This window comes from Zea mays, chromosome 2, assembly GCF_902167145.1.
Source record: "Zea mays cultivar B73 chromosome 2, Zm-B73-REFERENCE-NAM-5.0, whole genome shotgun sequence".
NCBI lineage: Eukaryota > Viridiplantae > Streptophyta > Magnoliopsida > Poales > Poaceae > Zea > Zea mays.
This window is the reverse complement of record NC_050097.1, coordinates 206,412,029-206,425,816: the sequence shown is the minus strand read 5'-3', so window position 1 is coordinate 206,425,816 and position 13,788 is coordinate 206,412,029. Positions and strand designations below refer to the sequence as shown.

The following is a 13,788-nucleotide window of genomic DNA, read 5'->3' as shown; positions in this document are numbered from 1 at the left end:
GAATGCATTAGAGAGAAATTATGAAGAATCTTGGTATTGGTAAGAATATTAGTCAATTTAGACATAGGTCCAAAACACAGGTAAATATCAGATTCAAGCAGCTAACCTGCCTCCAAGAATAAGCAAGAAGAAATTATGTAGAAAAATATGAAGGTAGTTTGCCAATTTGTAAAGCTAGCAGTAAAAATTGGTGTGCTAAGAGATAAGCAATTCTTACTCATGGTCAAAGTAGAATTGAGCCTAGACAATTATCAGATGTAAGAAAAATTAAATTGATTCAGACAACATGTGAAAGGGATCAATATATTTATCAAAGCAAATAAAAGCTGAAACAAAACTTCAGTCCATTCTTATAACTCATTGTTATGAAACCAAAGCTAGCAATAAAAACTCGTGTGCTAAGTGATAAGAAATGCTTACTCGTGGTCAAAGTAGAATTGAGCCTCGGACCTCGTCTCTTGTTTTCTAAAACCTTTCCCCCTTAATGGATCGACAGAGCCATTTTATTCAAATTGAGTCTAGATAGTTATTAGATGCAGCATGAATTGAATTGATTCAGACAACATGTGAAAGGGATCAATATATTTACCAAAGCAAATAAAAGTTGAAGCAAAACTTCAGTCCATTTCTATAATTCAGATTATTGTTATGAACAGAAAGGAAAATGTGTACATCTGAAACACAGGTCATAGGTATTTGTGAACTGAAGCTCTGTAAAAAACAGAATTAAAGTAGGTAGGTGAATGACAATGTATGACACATAAGTCAGTTATTATGTGATTGAAGCTGTAGTAGAGGAGTCATAAAATATTTCTACAGTGTTGTTGAAACCGAATTTATATGTTAGAAGATGTTCCTTACGTTCAAATGACTACTGCTAGCTGAGGCTCATAACTCACTAACAATGGTAATCATATAGTCAAGTCAATTTATATTAACAATATTGGGCAAGTGAAAGATATTCATGAAAAATTTATCAAAACATAAAAAACATGATTGTTTCTCATGCGTGCAAATTAAATCCACCATCACCTTGTGGTTCGTATACCTAGACACCATGGTGAAAGTGAAAGGTGAAACACCACTTAAATACTGAAAACTGAAATGAAATCATGATTGGAAAGCAAAAGCCATAAATTCAGTGTACAAGCTAAAAGGTTGGTACATTTACTTTCCCACCTTTCCTGAAATAAGAGAGAGAGAGAGAGAGAGAGAAATAAGAGAATCACATGTCTTGACAAGAGACAGCCACATGTCAATGCAAGTTGCCATGCATCAACCATTCTAGCTAGTGTCGATCAGCATGTTACCTCTTTGGAGTCTGGAGTCAATCTGGGTTCAGGCAAGAAGACGAACACACATGCTTTGATCCATCAGTCGTCGTGCTATGGGCTGGGGTTATGTTATCATTTAGGCGTTGGCAAATGAACAAATACGTACGTATACCACTTGCAAATTGTGCATTGTAGTAGCTCTTACCGATCGATCAATAAAAAGCGAGGAACAACTGCTAGCCAAATTTTCTTGGCAGAGATTGAGAGAGCAGACGACTAACAAAACAATCATGCAACGAACACGAACACGAACACCTTTTGGCATTATTATTGAGATTTGGAGCACTTGTTTTAAATACCAGCAATTATTGCATGGTGGTGTTCAGACTTTGATTATTAATTAACCACACCCGATCTGAGCAGGTGTTCGTGTTCGTTGCATGATTGTTTTATCAGCTGATCATCGCTTTGACACCCGATTATTAATTAACTGCCTTTTCAATGTTATATATTTCCAAACAGTATAAAAATATTATAACCCTAAACAGGAAGATTATAAACATCGAACAATTCTTAATAATAAATATATAACATTGACCCTAAAAAATAGGAAATATATAACATTAGGAGAAAAACTTAATCATTTGAGTTGGAGTCAAAGCGATGATCAGCTGATAAAAAGTACCTTGATCGTGGGCATCTCGATCCCAACCCTACACCAATCAAATGTGCACACGCTGAGATTGAAAGAAAATAGTTGTGTTTCTATTTTCTCTTTCAAACTCTATGTGTTACATTCAGATCGAGTTCATATAATTTTCTAGAAAAATGGAAAGATGAGTGCTATCAAACATGGTGTAAATTATGAAGAACCATACCTGCACAATGAACTTGAGGTTCTTCTCCCTTCCTACTGAAACCATACAAGCATATAATTAGTCAAAATAGCAATAGGTTGATTACATCCATCTATTGAGTATAATCTTGCATCTGCAGGTAAAGATGATAATAGCTAGCATGAACATAACAAAAAAATAGACATTGGCGTATGGGAAAGGGAAACATATAATGGTAATTATAACTCCACATATTACATTCAGATGATTGTAATGGCATCATCAGAGTAGCAACAGATTTATCTCCGAGTAGGAACAGAGTAGCAATAGATTAGCAACAGATTTATATCCGAGTAGGGAACCGAGCGGCCATCATCAGAGTAGCAATAGATTTATCTCCGAGTAGGAATCATCAATATAAGTTGTCTGGGGTGAAGGGGCGGGGAGGACAGGGGTGCGTGACGGGCACGGACCTCGCGAGCGGGGTGCACTATAGGAAAACAGTTAATTCCCGTCGGCCAGGAACCGACGGGAATAAGCACTAAACCGACGGGAATAAGTAATTCCCGTCGGTTTAGCCCTTATTCCCGTCGGTTGTCAGCCGCCAGGCGTCCCTTGTCGGGGATACGGTTATTCCCGTCGGCCGCCGACGGGAATACGTAATCCCCGTCGGCCAATATCGAGCCGACGGGAATAAGTGCTAATTCCCGTCGGCCACTACAACCGACGGGAGTTACTAATTAATCCCCGTCGGCCAGGTCAGCCGACGGGAATTATCTGGGCCGACGGGAGTTAATAGTCAATTCCCGTCGGCTATGGTCAAACCGACGGGAATTAAATGGGCCGACGGGAGTTAACCTATATTTCTGCAACAGCAACACCAAATTAGATATTTCTCACACATAACATACACAAAACATATATATCACAAACATATGACAAAACGTATCACATAAACATATAAATCACAAACGCATTGACATCACACATCACAAACACATCATTGACATCACACATCACAAACACATTGATATAATTCACACATCACAAACATTTCAGATACGAGAGTGTTTACACAAACATAACGTTCAGGAGTTAAAAACATAACGAGCACGAGTTTAAGTGTTTAGAGATAACCACCACTTGGGTGGTTAGAGCTTTGACCGCTGCCGCCTTCACCACCAGGAGGAGGGAACGCGAAGAGCGAGTCAACAAATCCAGTCCCTGCTGCTGGATCAGACCCACTGCCACCCGCTTCAGGCGTAACCTATGCAAGTTAGCAAATATCAACACGTTAAATGCAAATATCAAAAAGTATACAAGTGTATAAATTAATGGAGAGTTATCAAACGTATCCTATCTCCAGGTGCAGGTATATGTGTCGGAGGGGTGGTGAACTGTGGTGGTGGAACTGGTGTGTTTGCAAATTGGCTCCATTGTGGTGGCGGTGGAAAATTTGATGTGATGCCCTGTTGCTGCATTAACTGTTAAACACATATGTGTTACTACTGAATATGTTGTATTGAAATATAATAATTTAGAGTTCGGATTATGTGTACTCACTTGATACATCGCTTGATTATGAGCATTGCAAGCCTCCATAAATTCGCGTTGTTGTCTCATCTCTTCACGCATCCTCATAATCTCCAACTCCTGCTCGTTCGGTCGACGAGAGCACGTGGGGGAGGCGGCTGTCGTAGGTGTTGGTGTGGCGATGCCCGCTCGGGGGAGGCGGCCCCTGCTCTTCTCCATTCGAACTTCTCTCTTCGCTCCTCTTCTCAGCGTCTCACCCACCCCACGATCTTGGAACGCGATTGCTGATTGCCATGGGGCAAGACGAGCGCAAGCTTCCTGATCTGCCGGAGGGGAAGGGCAAGGAGCAGGGAGAGGGTGCTCTGGTGCAGAGCAGGGTGGCCGGTGCCGGGCACGGCTTGGCGCGAGGGGAAGCTTCATCCGAGCAGGAGGGCGACTCGGGGGCGGGCGATGCTGGTTCCTATGCCGCTGCTGGATTGGAGAACGGCGAGGGACGGGGAGGGGAATCACGGGCGTTGCTGGCGCGGGGGATTCTGCGGGCGTTGCTGGCGCGGGGATTGCGGGACTGCGGGCGCGGCGACGGGGACTGCGGGCGCGGGGAGGGAGGCGGAGCGAGCGATGGCAGAACCAAAACTGTGGACGCCTACACTTAAGACATAAGGAGTAGTAGAGATATAGAATACTTATTACCTTAGTGACGAGGACATATCCTGTGCAATCACTCATTTTGGTGCAAGCGTGCAATCAAACTATCCAGAGCATCCAATCTAGATCCAACGGTTTCATATGGAAGGGGTTAAAAGTAAAATAGGTACTATGTTTTAGGTGGAAGGGGTTAAATATAAAATAACAGTCATCATTAGATTTAGATCGGATGTACCAGATCGCTTGATTGCATGCTTGCACCAGGATAAGTGATTGCATAGGATATTTCCCCCTTAGTGACAATGCCTATGTACGAAGAGTCAAAGGTTCTCAGGAATGAACGGTCCGGATCGCGTTTTAAGGGGCGAGGGCCGAGTCCAAGCTGACACGCGCCGCTGCCCGATCTCCCGGTGTTTGTTTTTGCTGCATCCGCCGGACTCTCGCCGCCGCGCTCGACTTCCTGCCGCCGCCTGGGCCGACTCCTCCGTCCGCGCGAAACACCGGCCGGCCGAGGCGCAACTCAGTAAGCCGGCGCGATGGATGATGCGGCACTTCTCTCCGGAGCAGGGGTGGCTGCCGCCGCGCCGCCCCATGCGGCGGCTGCCGGAGCCGCCGTGATGGGCGTCTTCAAGTACAACTTCGGTTAGTGCGCCTCTTGCTATGCTCCCACGCACCTAATTTGATCGCTCGATCTCCGGGTGGTTATTGACTGGCGGATGCTGAGGCTTTGGGGATCTAATACTCTGTGTGCTTTCTCTGTCTGTGTCAGCGGCGCAGTTCCTCTCGAGGATTATCCCTTTCGTATTTAACATCTGGTTCGTGCGCCAGCTCGGGGCGGACGATGGCGCTGTGTCGGTGTGGATCTCTCCTCTGCTTTGTTCATTCTTTTAGCGCAGTGTAATGGGGTTACGATTGCCTCCTTAAGTGAGCGTTTGCGTTGTGAAATCCACTGGAGATACTTTTAGCATGATGGTAGAATTTGATATTTTGATGCTTCAAGTTTCAACTCTGTCAGTCTGTCTTAGTTCTCATGTGGACCTTAGAATGCTGTGCACGCCTTTGTGGTTAGGTATGAATTTATTCTCAGACGTATATTCTTTGGCTTTTGGTGAAGATTTAGTTTAAGGTTAGAGGTTTTATCCATATTTAGGATCCATTTAAGTGTCTAGGTATTATCATGTCTTACTTGGGTGGTTTAAGGTAAGTTATGTTGTTCTCTTCATGAATAGCAAGATGTCAACGGTTCAGAACACATAGAATGCCCTGTCCTTATATTTTTTTTTGACCAATGGCACCTTATGAGTTTATGTGAATGTATGCTTCTGTTTATTGATATTATGTAATAGAAATGCCATATAGATGTCTTAACCAATGGCACTTGTACGTAAATGGATGCTTCTGTTTATTAATAGTATAAATATAGAAATGTTTGCTTATTTATTTCTTGTTCATTTGACAGGCATTTGCACTGCAGCTTCCTCTATTTATGAACTGCATCTTATTTTTAAGCCGGGAGGGGTTTCGACGTGCATGTTTGCGTAATGATTCCCAGAGGTATTAAAATAAATCTTTACATGTCACGAACCAATTTATGTTCAATTGTGAGCCTCATCTATTTATGTTCAATTTTGAGGCATATCTATGAACTGCAATTATGTGTGATGCATAGACCAAATTAGAATTTTCACTTGCCACAAAAAATACTTAATATGAAAGACCATATCTAATTCTTATTAATTCCCTTCTTCCCTAAATATCCAACCAAAGATCACAAAATTTTGGCTTCATACTTTTCATATCCATCTCCAACCAACAAGCAGTAAATCTCATATTATATTAGTACCTAAGATAAAGCAGTCACAAGATGGCAGGATTACAAAACTTGTGGTTGCAGCAGATTAACCTCGTTTGGATGTAGATATTGGAGCATAGAATTGGGAATTGAATTCAGCTTTCCTAAATGTTGTTGTTTGGTTGCACGTGGAATTGAGATTTGGAATCAGAGGCCCAATTCCCTGGAATTGGACTATAACTAGAAATCCACTCTCCCAATACAAAGTCTCACCCCTCGGTATTACGCGGAATTAGACCGCATAATTCCAAACTCCAATTCAGTGACATCCAAACAATAGAATTGGAATCACATCTCATTTCAATACCATGTCTGATTTGGTATTCAACCCAATTCAATTTCATCCTCTCCAATATCGACATACAAACGGAGCATAAACGTAATTCCTAGATTTCAAAATTGTACAAACATGGGCATTCCATCTGGCATCTGCTTTTCTATACTCTTGTATACTGCATGAATTTAATTATACCTTACTCTGTGTTTGCAGTTCTTTCTAATCCTTGCTGCCTTGGAATTGCCTTTTAAAATGACAGCTTTATATGTTTGTTACAGTGATGTGTTGACTTCTGAAGCGATACTAATGGTCGCTTGGATGGTAATTCCAGTGTCCATCTTAATTACTTCTGTTGGCAGCATACTTGTGTTGAGTTTAAAGAGAGTGAAGCTATCTGACCCCTATGCGAAAGCTGTATTGATCATCGGTATGCCATCTTGCATGCACTAACTTCGTCTTACAGGCTGTTCTTTCCACTTCTCTACGTTCATTCATACTGAACCGATAATTGATACTTGATGTTCCTTTGAGGATTAATTTATCTTGTGTCAATGATCTTGTTAGTTTATTGTTGGGTTAACTTGGCAAACTGTTAGGAGGAGCCACTGAGTGCAGAATGGATTTGGCATTTAGAATCAGATTATTTGACAGTGGTGTCAGTTCTGCACATGCAAACAGAAGATATACATTCTTTTCAATGAAACAAATGATTTGATAGTTTGATGTGCCTTCTTCTAGAGGTGTGATGCATCATTGTAAGATAGTGTAATCAAGTAGTCCGTGAGCTTAGCTGTAGCTAAGCATACTGAGCACCGTGTGGTCTGGAGGGACCAGCGTACCCGGCACTTGTATGTGCTAGGGAGTTGCTCATTTGTTTTCTCTCTCTCTCTCGAACATCTAGGAGAACTGCGTATCATTATATTGGTGTCGCCAATTGAGGCGCAGTGTAACCGGTCTACTTTAGACCTTTCTTTCTAGGTTGTTCGCTTCGGATTAAAGCTAACTGTTCAGAAAGATGCAACTGCAATCCATAGAGACAAAACACTATACAAACGATGGAAACCTTCGGATTAAAGCTAGCTGTTTAGACTGATGCAGCTAAAGCTTCCACTGTTTCTATAGTGTTTTGTCTATATGGATTGCAGCTGCATTAGTCTGAACAACTAGCTTTAATCCGAAGCGAACAACCTAGAAAGAAAGGTCTAAAGTAGACCGGTTACACTGCGCCTCAATTGGCGACCCCAAATAACCATGCCACCCAAAGTTACACCCACAATCTTCTGAGTGCAGTTGCTCCAGCAATACCCCATAAGTTAGCATCTTCCTGAATGTTTTGAAAAAAAATGTGTTGATGTTTAGGGAGGCTCCATCAAACACACATGCATTCGCATGCAATAGCTGCTAATTTGTGATTGTAATGAGTCTACCCCAAGCAGCCAAGCTCACTTTGCAAACCAAAAGAAATAATCAGTATGCACATTTGTCTTTTTAGAAGCATTTACTTCGGGATTGGGATGACACAAAATAGCTGCATGAAAATCTCAGACCTTGCCCTTACATGCCACATGCATGCTTTGAGCTAACATTTTTTTTTCTTTTTCAAATAACAGGATTTGCTTGTATTCTGGAATTACTGGCGGAACCATTATACATTATTTCCCAGAAAAAGAAATACTATAATATAAGAGTGTACGTTGAACCGACAGCTACACTCTTCCGTTGTTTAACAACTTTCATCCTCATAAAAGGACATATTAAAGTGGTAATAATCATGAGCCATTTACTTTATTGAATCTCTATTGTAGTTAATTGCCTAATTTACTCTTGTTCTTTTAGTTTAAAATTTTACTCATGTTATGAACTACCTTAAGGACATCTTAGAAAAACAATTACTCTTTTATTATTGTTTTTTATTGATGAATACAGTACTAAAATAATTTTTCTTGCAGAACAAGCTGGTTCTAGTTTCTCTGTCCCAGGTTGTCTATGGGGCCTGCATTCTCTTTGGATATTGGTCATATTTTCTTATGTATACTGATACTAAACCTTCAGATCTTTTTCCGTTAAGGTTAGTTGTCAATTTTTTTGCATGTTTTTTGTATTTTGTATTATTAGGTTTCATTTCTCACTAAGTTCAGTTCCATTTGCTTATCGATGCCAAACATGCCTATTGTCAGGTTATCAAACCTGATGGACTACGATAAACAGTTATTGCACATGTGCATGTTGTTTACAGGCCAGGCTTTCAGGAAGTTGATACTCCAAGAAGGCGAGAAATTTGTCCTTGTGTTATTTGATACTCCATACAACCAGGCCGCATATGGTATTGTGGATAAACTAGGTAAGCATAAGAATAATCTTTTTTTTCCAGTTACTTTTGTCTGCTAGTATTGTAGTAGATGAAATTAATATATGTATTCATTTCATTTCATTTCTGCAGGGAGTCTGGTTGTTAGGATAGTTTTCTTGCCATTTGAAGAGAGTTCATATGCCACTTTTGCCCGATTGGCAGGTTCTTTCTTGTACACTTGAACTTTGAGCTGAGTATTGTTTTACCTCAAGCTTTTGGCTTGATTGAACTTTGCACTCACATTATTGATATGGGCTATTATATCTGGAGAAGGATCTATATAATTTTTTTCCTACTAAGCATCTATTTAATATTAATAAAAATTACTGGGATACTATACTGTTCTCATATATTTTTGATTTATATTTACCTATATGGCATTTATCAACAGGAGAGAGTCCCCGAAATATATCCAATATTGAAGACTCTTTGCTTGGTGCGCTTAAGCTTATTATGCTAATAGGTACATTTTTGACACTGTTGTGCTTGCATTCCAGCTTCAATCTATTCACGTCTTATCTCGTTTAAGAATCAGTCAATCGGATTCCAAGCATTCTTCTTAAAACATTTAGTTGCTATCAACTTCCTTGTTCTTGACTTCTCGTTCATTAAAAAACTTCACAATCAGTGAATATAGTCATTCTCTAACTGCAGGTTTGGTGATCATTTCATTTGGTCCAAGTTATTCATATACCCTTCTAAAATTACTCTATGGGGAAAGACACAGTGATGGAGAGGCTCCAGTTATTCTTCGTTACTATTGTTTATATATCATCAGTTTAGCAATGAATGGTTTGTATTCATTACATCCACTTTGTGATTATTTCATCATTGTACTATGTTTTTTTATAAAGTCGGTTAGTTAGTGCATATAGCTTTTCTAGTTTGTCCTAACAGTTTATTGTTGCCTCCACTTATGTTATTGAAATTTGTCACAGTTTTGATGCATATAACACAGTAGACATGCAGCAGTTTAATGAACTATGTGATCCCTGATCGATATGTAGACTGCATAGTTGCTGTTGCAAATGTTTAACTTAGCTTATGTTATGCATTTGTATAGTTGAGTACTAGGCGATCTTATCTTAACATATATTATCGTAGATGCTAGTAAGTGGTTCCAGTACAGATGGAACTGTGCTGATTATGTTCATTTGCTATTTCAGGCACATCTGAAGCCTTTCTTCATGCTGTTGCAAATGAAAACCAGCTTAAGCAGTCAAATGATATGTTGCTTCTGTTCTCGGTGATTTACATCATTCTAAATGTTGTTCTTATTAAATCTTCTGGAGCTGTTGGGTTAATTGCTGCTAATGCCATTAGTATCCTTCGATTCTAATTTTTCTTGAATGCATTTTTCCCCGCATAACTTGATTTGTGCCTTGACTATCTGTAAAGATATGTTGCTTCGAATATCATATTCTGCAGTATTTATAAAAGACTATTTCAAGGTATAGTTTTGTTCATATTTCACGTTGGGATCCCTCAGGTTGTCTGTTCTTTAATGGAAGAGCCAATGACATTGTTTACAGGGCTCATTCTCTTTCCGGCGCTGTGTGCCTGCGGGCTGGGGCATTTTACTCATTTCTGGTCTGACCACTGTTTTCTCTGAGAGGGTTTTCTTGAACAAAACGAGGTTCAAGCAGACTGTTCCCATTCACATAGCGATTGGCATCATGTGCTTGAGCATCGCGTTACTTGAGATGTAAGCACCAGATCACTGCATAAATATGCCTTTGCTATTTTTTTACTTGTGATAACCATTCTACTGTGCCCTGTTTGAACAGATACCGTGGCGAAAAGCAGTTCTTGATGCAAATAATCAGAACTTTGAAGCATAATGACAAAAGCCAGTGATTTGAAGACACAGCGCATTTCATAGCGTATTCTCTCTGGAACGCCTGATGAAAGAGAGCTGGTAGTATAGTGGGTGGGTAATTTGGTGTGTATGCAGGAGATCGGGAGTTAACAGAAGAGGGGGGATTAATCGGTCAGATAGATAAATCGGTTGCGTATGGGAATTGCTGGATTTCTTGTTGACCCAATATTTATATTACAGGTTTATTGAGCTAGTGATTCAATAATTTATAATTAAATGAAGAAGTTTAGGTTCCTTTTGTTAAGAACAGCTTGGCCGAATAGAGCCAGATGCCCAGATGGATCCCCAAGTGACCAAGCACAACGACCTGGAACCATCTGACGCCGGTCGCCGGCACATTGTGCCAATCAGCTGCTATAAAGTTACCTAGCGCGCAGCTGCGGCCGATGTGGCGTCGCTGGATCATGTGGACGAAGCCCCAATTTTTCGTAGATTGGAGCTGTTTGAATCCATAACCGTCCCTTTCCCTTCTTTTTCACTTATTTGGTTACTAGGTGAGTACACGTGCGTTGCAACGGAAACACATAATATTATGATAACTTTTATACAAAATATGTCTTATATTATTATAAAAAATATTTCATAATTCATTTGTGATCCTAGCCATACATAAATTTTGTTATTTTAATTTAGTTGTTTTACCACTATATTGCAATCATCAGTATCATGCAGACTTCGATATATGTCATGATTTGCATGATCTCATCAGTGGAGAGCACGTGCCACACCTGTCTGTAGAAGTTCCATCGTACATCGTTAGTCATCAGGCACGCACCACCATACACGCTTGCTTAAACAAAAAATGCAAGTATGTGTTTGCGAAGAGAATTAAAGGCAGACAGACCGGCACAAAAACTACCCCGACGATGGCGAGTGGTCATTGTCGTCGGTTCTCCTCTACTCACCTCCGGCGCCGAGATGACGCCACAATCCTTGATATAGTAGTCGTCGAACGCGCGCGACATGGTGAGTACCGATGACTCTTGGCTGGGCTGCCAAATGAAGTGCAGCCCGGGCTCATCAGCGAGGTAGTACACCTGGTCGTTGCACCACCGGATGTGCTACTCCTCTACATACATCTTGTTCGAGGACACTCACACAACAGCAACAATGACCGTCATCCTAGCGCACAAGAATTCATGGCCGGTCAGTAGCGACTTACGTGGCAGGTTGGGCTTCAGGTGGATGATGAGCTGGACGGCGTGATGGCGCCGTCGTCGGTTGCAGTGCCCAGAACAACCCGAGAGTCGTCGGCATTGGCGACGACCATGAGGTCCCCATGTTTGACGATGGACAGCGCGGTGCAGCCGCTCTGGACCGCGTCCAAGCGGCGGCTGCGCCGGAGCTTGCCATACACAGCGGCGCATGGGCCACGTAGGACTGCTTCCAGAGGTCGAACTGGCAGTCACCAAGTTTCTTCTCGTCGTCGATGAGCGACGTCAACGCGAGCGCCTCATGCTAGTGGTGTTTGTTCGGGGTTTCCAAGTAAGAAACATGGATTCATCTTTGGCATTGGTTTATAAAAATGACTTATAAGTCAGATCCATGGAAAAATATTACGGAGAATAAATGTCACACATGCAAAAAAAAAGAATTTAAGTTGAAAACATTATTCAAACAAAAGAAATTACATGCAAGGCTCTTCTTTAAATACTACTCCCTCAATCCAAAAAATATTTTAATTATCTCGGTGATACTTATCTACTACTACTACACATTGTGCAAGGGTAGCAGGTGGGCTTCGAGAGAGGTGTAGTATATGTTTTTACTATAATTGTCGGTGTTTCGACCCCGGGGGTCCCTGGACCGACGAGTAAATTGTCGCCGTGTGCCCCAGCCCAGATGGGTCGGCGCGAGACGGAGCGCGAAGGGGAGAAACCAGAGGGAGACAGGCGTAAAGGGGAAACCCGCGGCCTTCGTGTTTGTCCCGCGCCCAGGTCGGGTGCGCTTGCAGTAGGGGGTTACAAGCGTTCGCGTGGGAGAGAGCGAGAGGCTTATGCGCGCCGTCCCGTCCTCCCCGCGCGGCCAACCTCCTCGTAAGAGAGCCCTGGACCTTCCTTTTATAGGCGTAAGGAGAGGGTCTAGGTGTACAATGGGAGATGTAGCAGTGTGCTAACATGTCTAGTAGAGAAGAGCTAGCGCCCTAAGTACATGCCGTCGTGGCAATCGGAGAGGTTTTGGCACCCTGTTCATGTGATGTCGTGGCCGTCGGAGGAGCGCTGGAGCCTTGCGGAAGGACAGCTGTCGGGGCTGTCGAGTCCTTGCTGACGTCTCCTTGCTTCCGTAAGGGGTTGAGAGCCGTCGTCGTCATGGAGCACACGGGGCGCCATCATTATTTGTTTACCGGGGCGAGCCAGATGGGACGCCGGTCTTGTTCCCCGTAGCCAGAGCTAGCTAGGGGTAGGGTAATGATGGCCCCTCCTGTGACGTGGTCAGTCCGAGCCCTGGGTCGGGCGAGGCGGAGGCTCCTCCGAGGTCGAGGTCGAGTCTGTCTTCCGAGGTCGAGGTCGAGTCCGAGCCCCGGGTCGGGTGAGGCGGAGTTCGTCGTCTTCCGGGGCCGAGGCCGAGTCCGAGCCCTGGGGTCGGGCGAGGCGGAGTTCGTCGTCTTCCGGGGCCGAGGCCGAGTCCGAGCCCTGGGTCGGGCGAGGTGGAGTTCGTCGTCCGAGGCCGAGACGGGGGCCGAGCCCTGGGGTCGGGCGAGGCGGAGCTTCCTATGGCGCCCAAAGCCGGACTTGGCTGCTGTCAGCCCCACTCTGTCGAGCGGCACAGCAGTCGGAGCGACGCAGGCGGCGCTGTCCTCTTGTCAGGCCAGTCAGTGGAGCGGCGAAGTGACTGCGGTCACTTCGGCTCTGTCGACTGAGGGGCGCGCGTCAGGATAAGGTGTCAGGCCATCCTTGCATTAAATGCTTCTGCAATACGGTCGGTCGGTGTGGCGATCCGGCCAAGGTTGCTTCTTGGCGAAGACTGGGCCTCGGGCGAGCCGAAGGTGTGTCCGTTGCTTGAGGGGGCCCTCGGGCGAGACGTGAATCCTCCGGGGTCGGCTGCCCTTGCCCGAGGCTGGGCTCGGGCGAGGCGAGATCGTGTCCCTTGAGTGGACCGAGCCTTGACTTAATCGCACCCATCAGGCCTTTGCAGCTTTGTG

At 43.4% G+C, this 13,788-nt stretch overlaps 1 protein-coding gene across 2 annotated transcripts; it reads left to right on the top strand.

Annotated features, from left to right (window-relative positions):
* The first annotated feature begins 4,682 nt into the window (after positions 1 to 4,682).
* On the top strand, positions 4,683 to 10,890 carry LOC100382966 (lipid transporters). 2 transcript variants are annotated; one of them, XM_035964907.1, is made up of 14 exons: positions 4,683 to 4,930; positions 5,066 to 5,143; positions 5,748 to 5,842; positions 6,696 to 6,844; positions 8,028 to 8,179; positions 8,367 to 8,485; positions 8,595 to 8,758; positions 8,858 to 8,929; positions 9,159 to 9,230; positions 9,422 to 9,559; positions 9,934 to 10,089; positions 10,166 to 10,218; positions 10,300 to 10,472; positions 10,555 to 10,890. In XM_035964907.1, the coding sequence occupies exons 3-14, from the start codon at positions 5,775 to 5,777 to the stop codon at positions 10,622 to 10,624; spliced, it is 1,386 nt and encodes a 461-aa protein (XP_035820800.1). In that variant the 5' UTR covers positions 4,683 to 4,930; positions 5,066 to 5,143; positions 5,748 to 5,774; the 3' UTR covers positions 10,625 to 10,890. The 2 variants fall into 2 exon arrangements, with proteins under 2 accessions (XP_035820800.1, NP_001169121.1); NM_001175650.1 differs by having other exon boundaries at positions 4,693 to 4,930; positions 5,058 to 5,143; positions 10,555 to 10,880.
* The last annotated feature ends 2,898 nt before the right edge of the window (positions 10,891 to 13,788 follow it).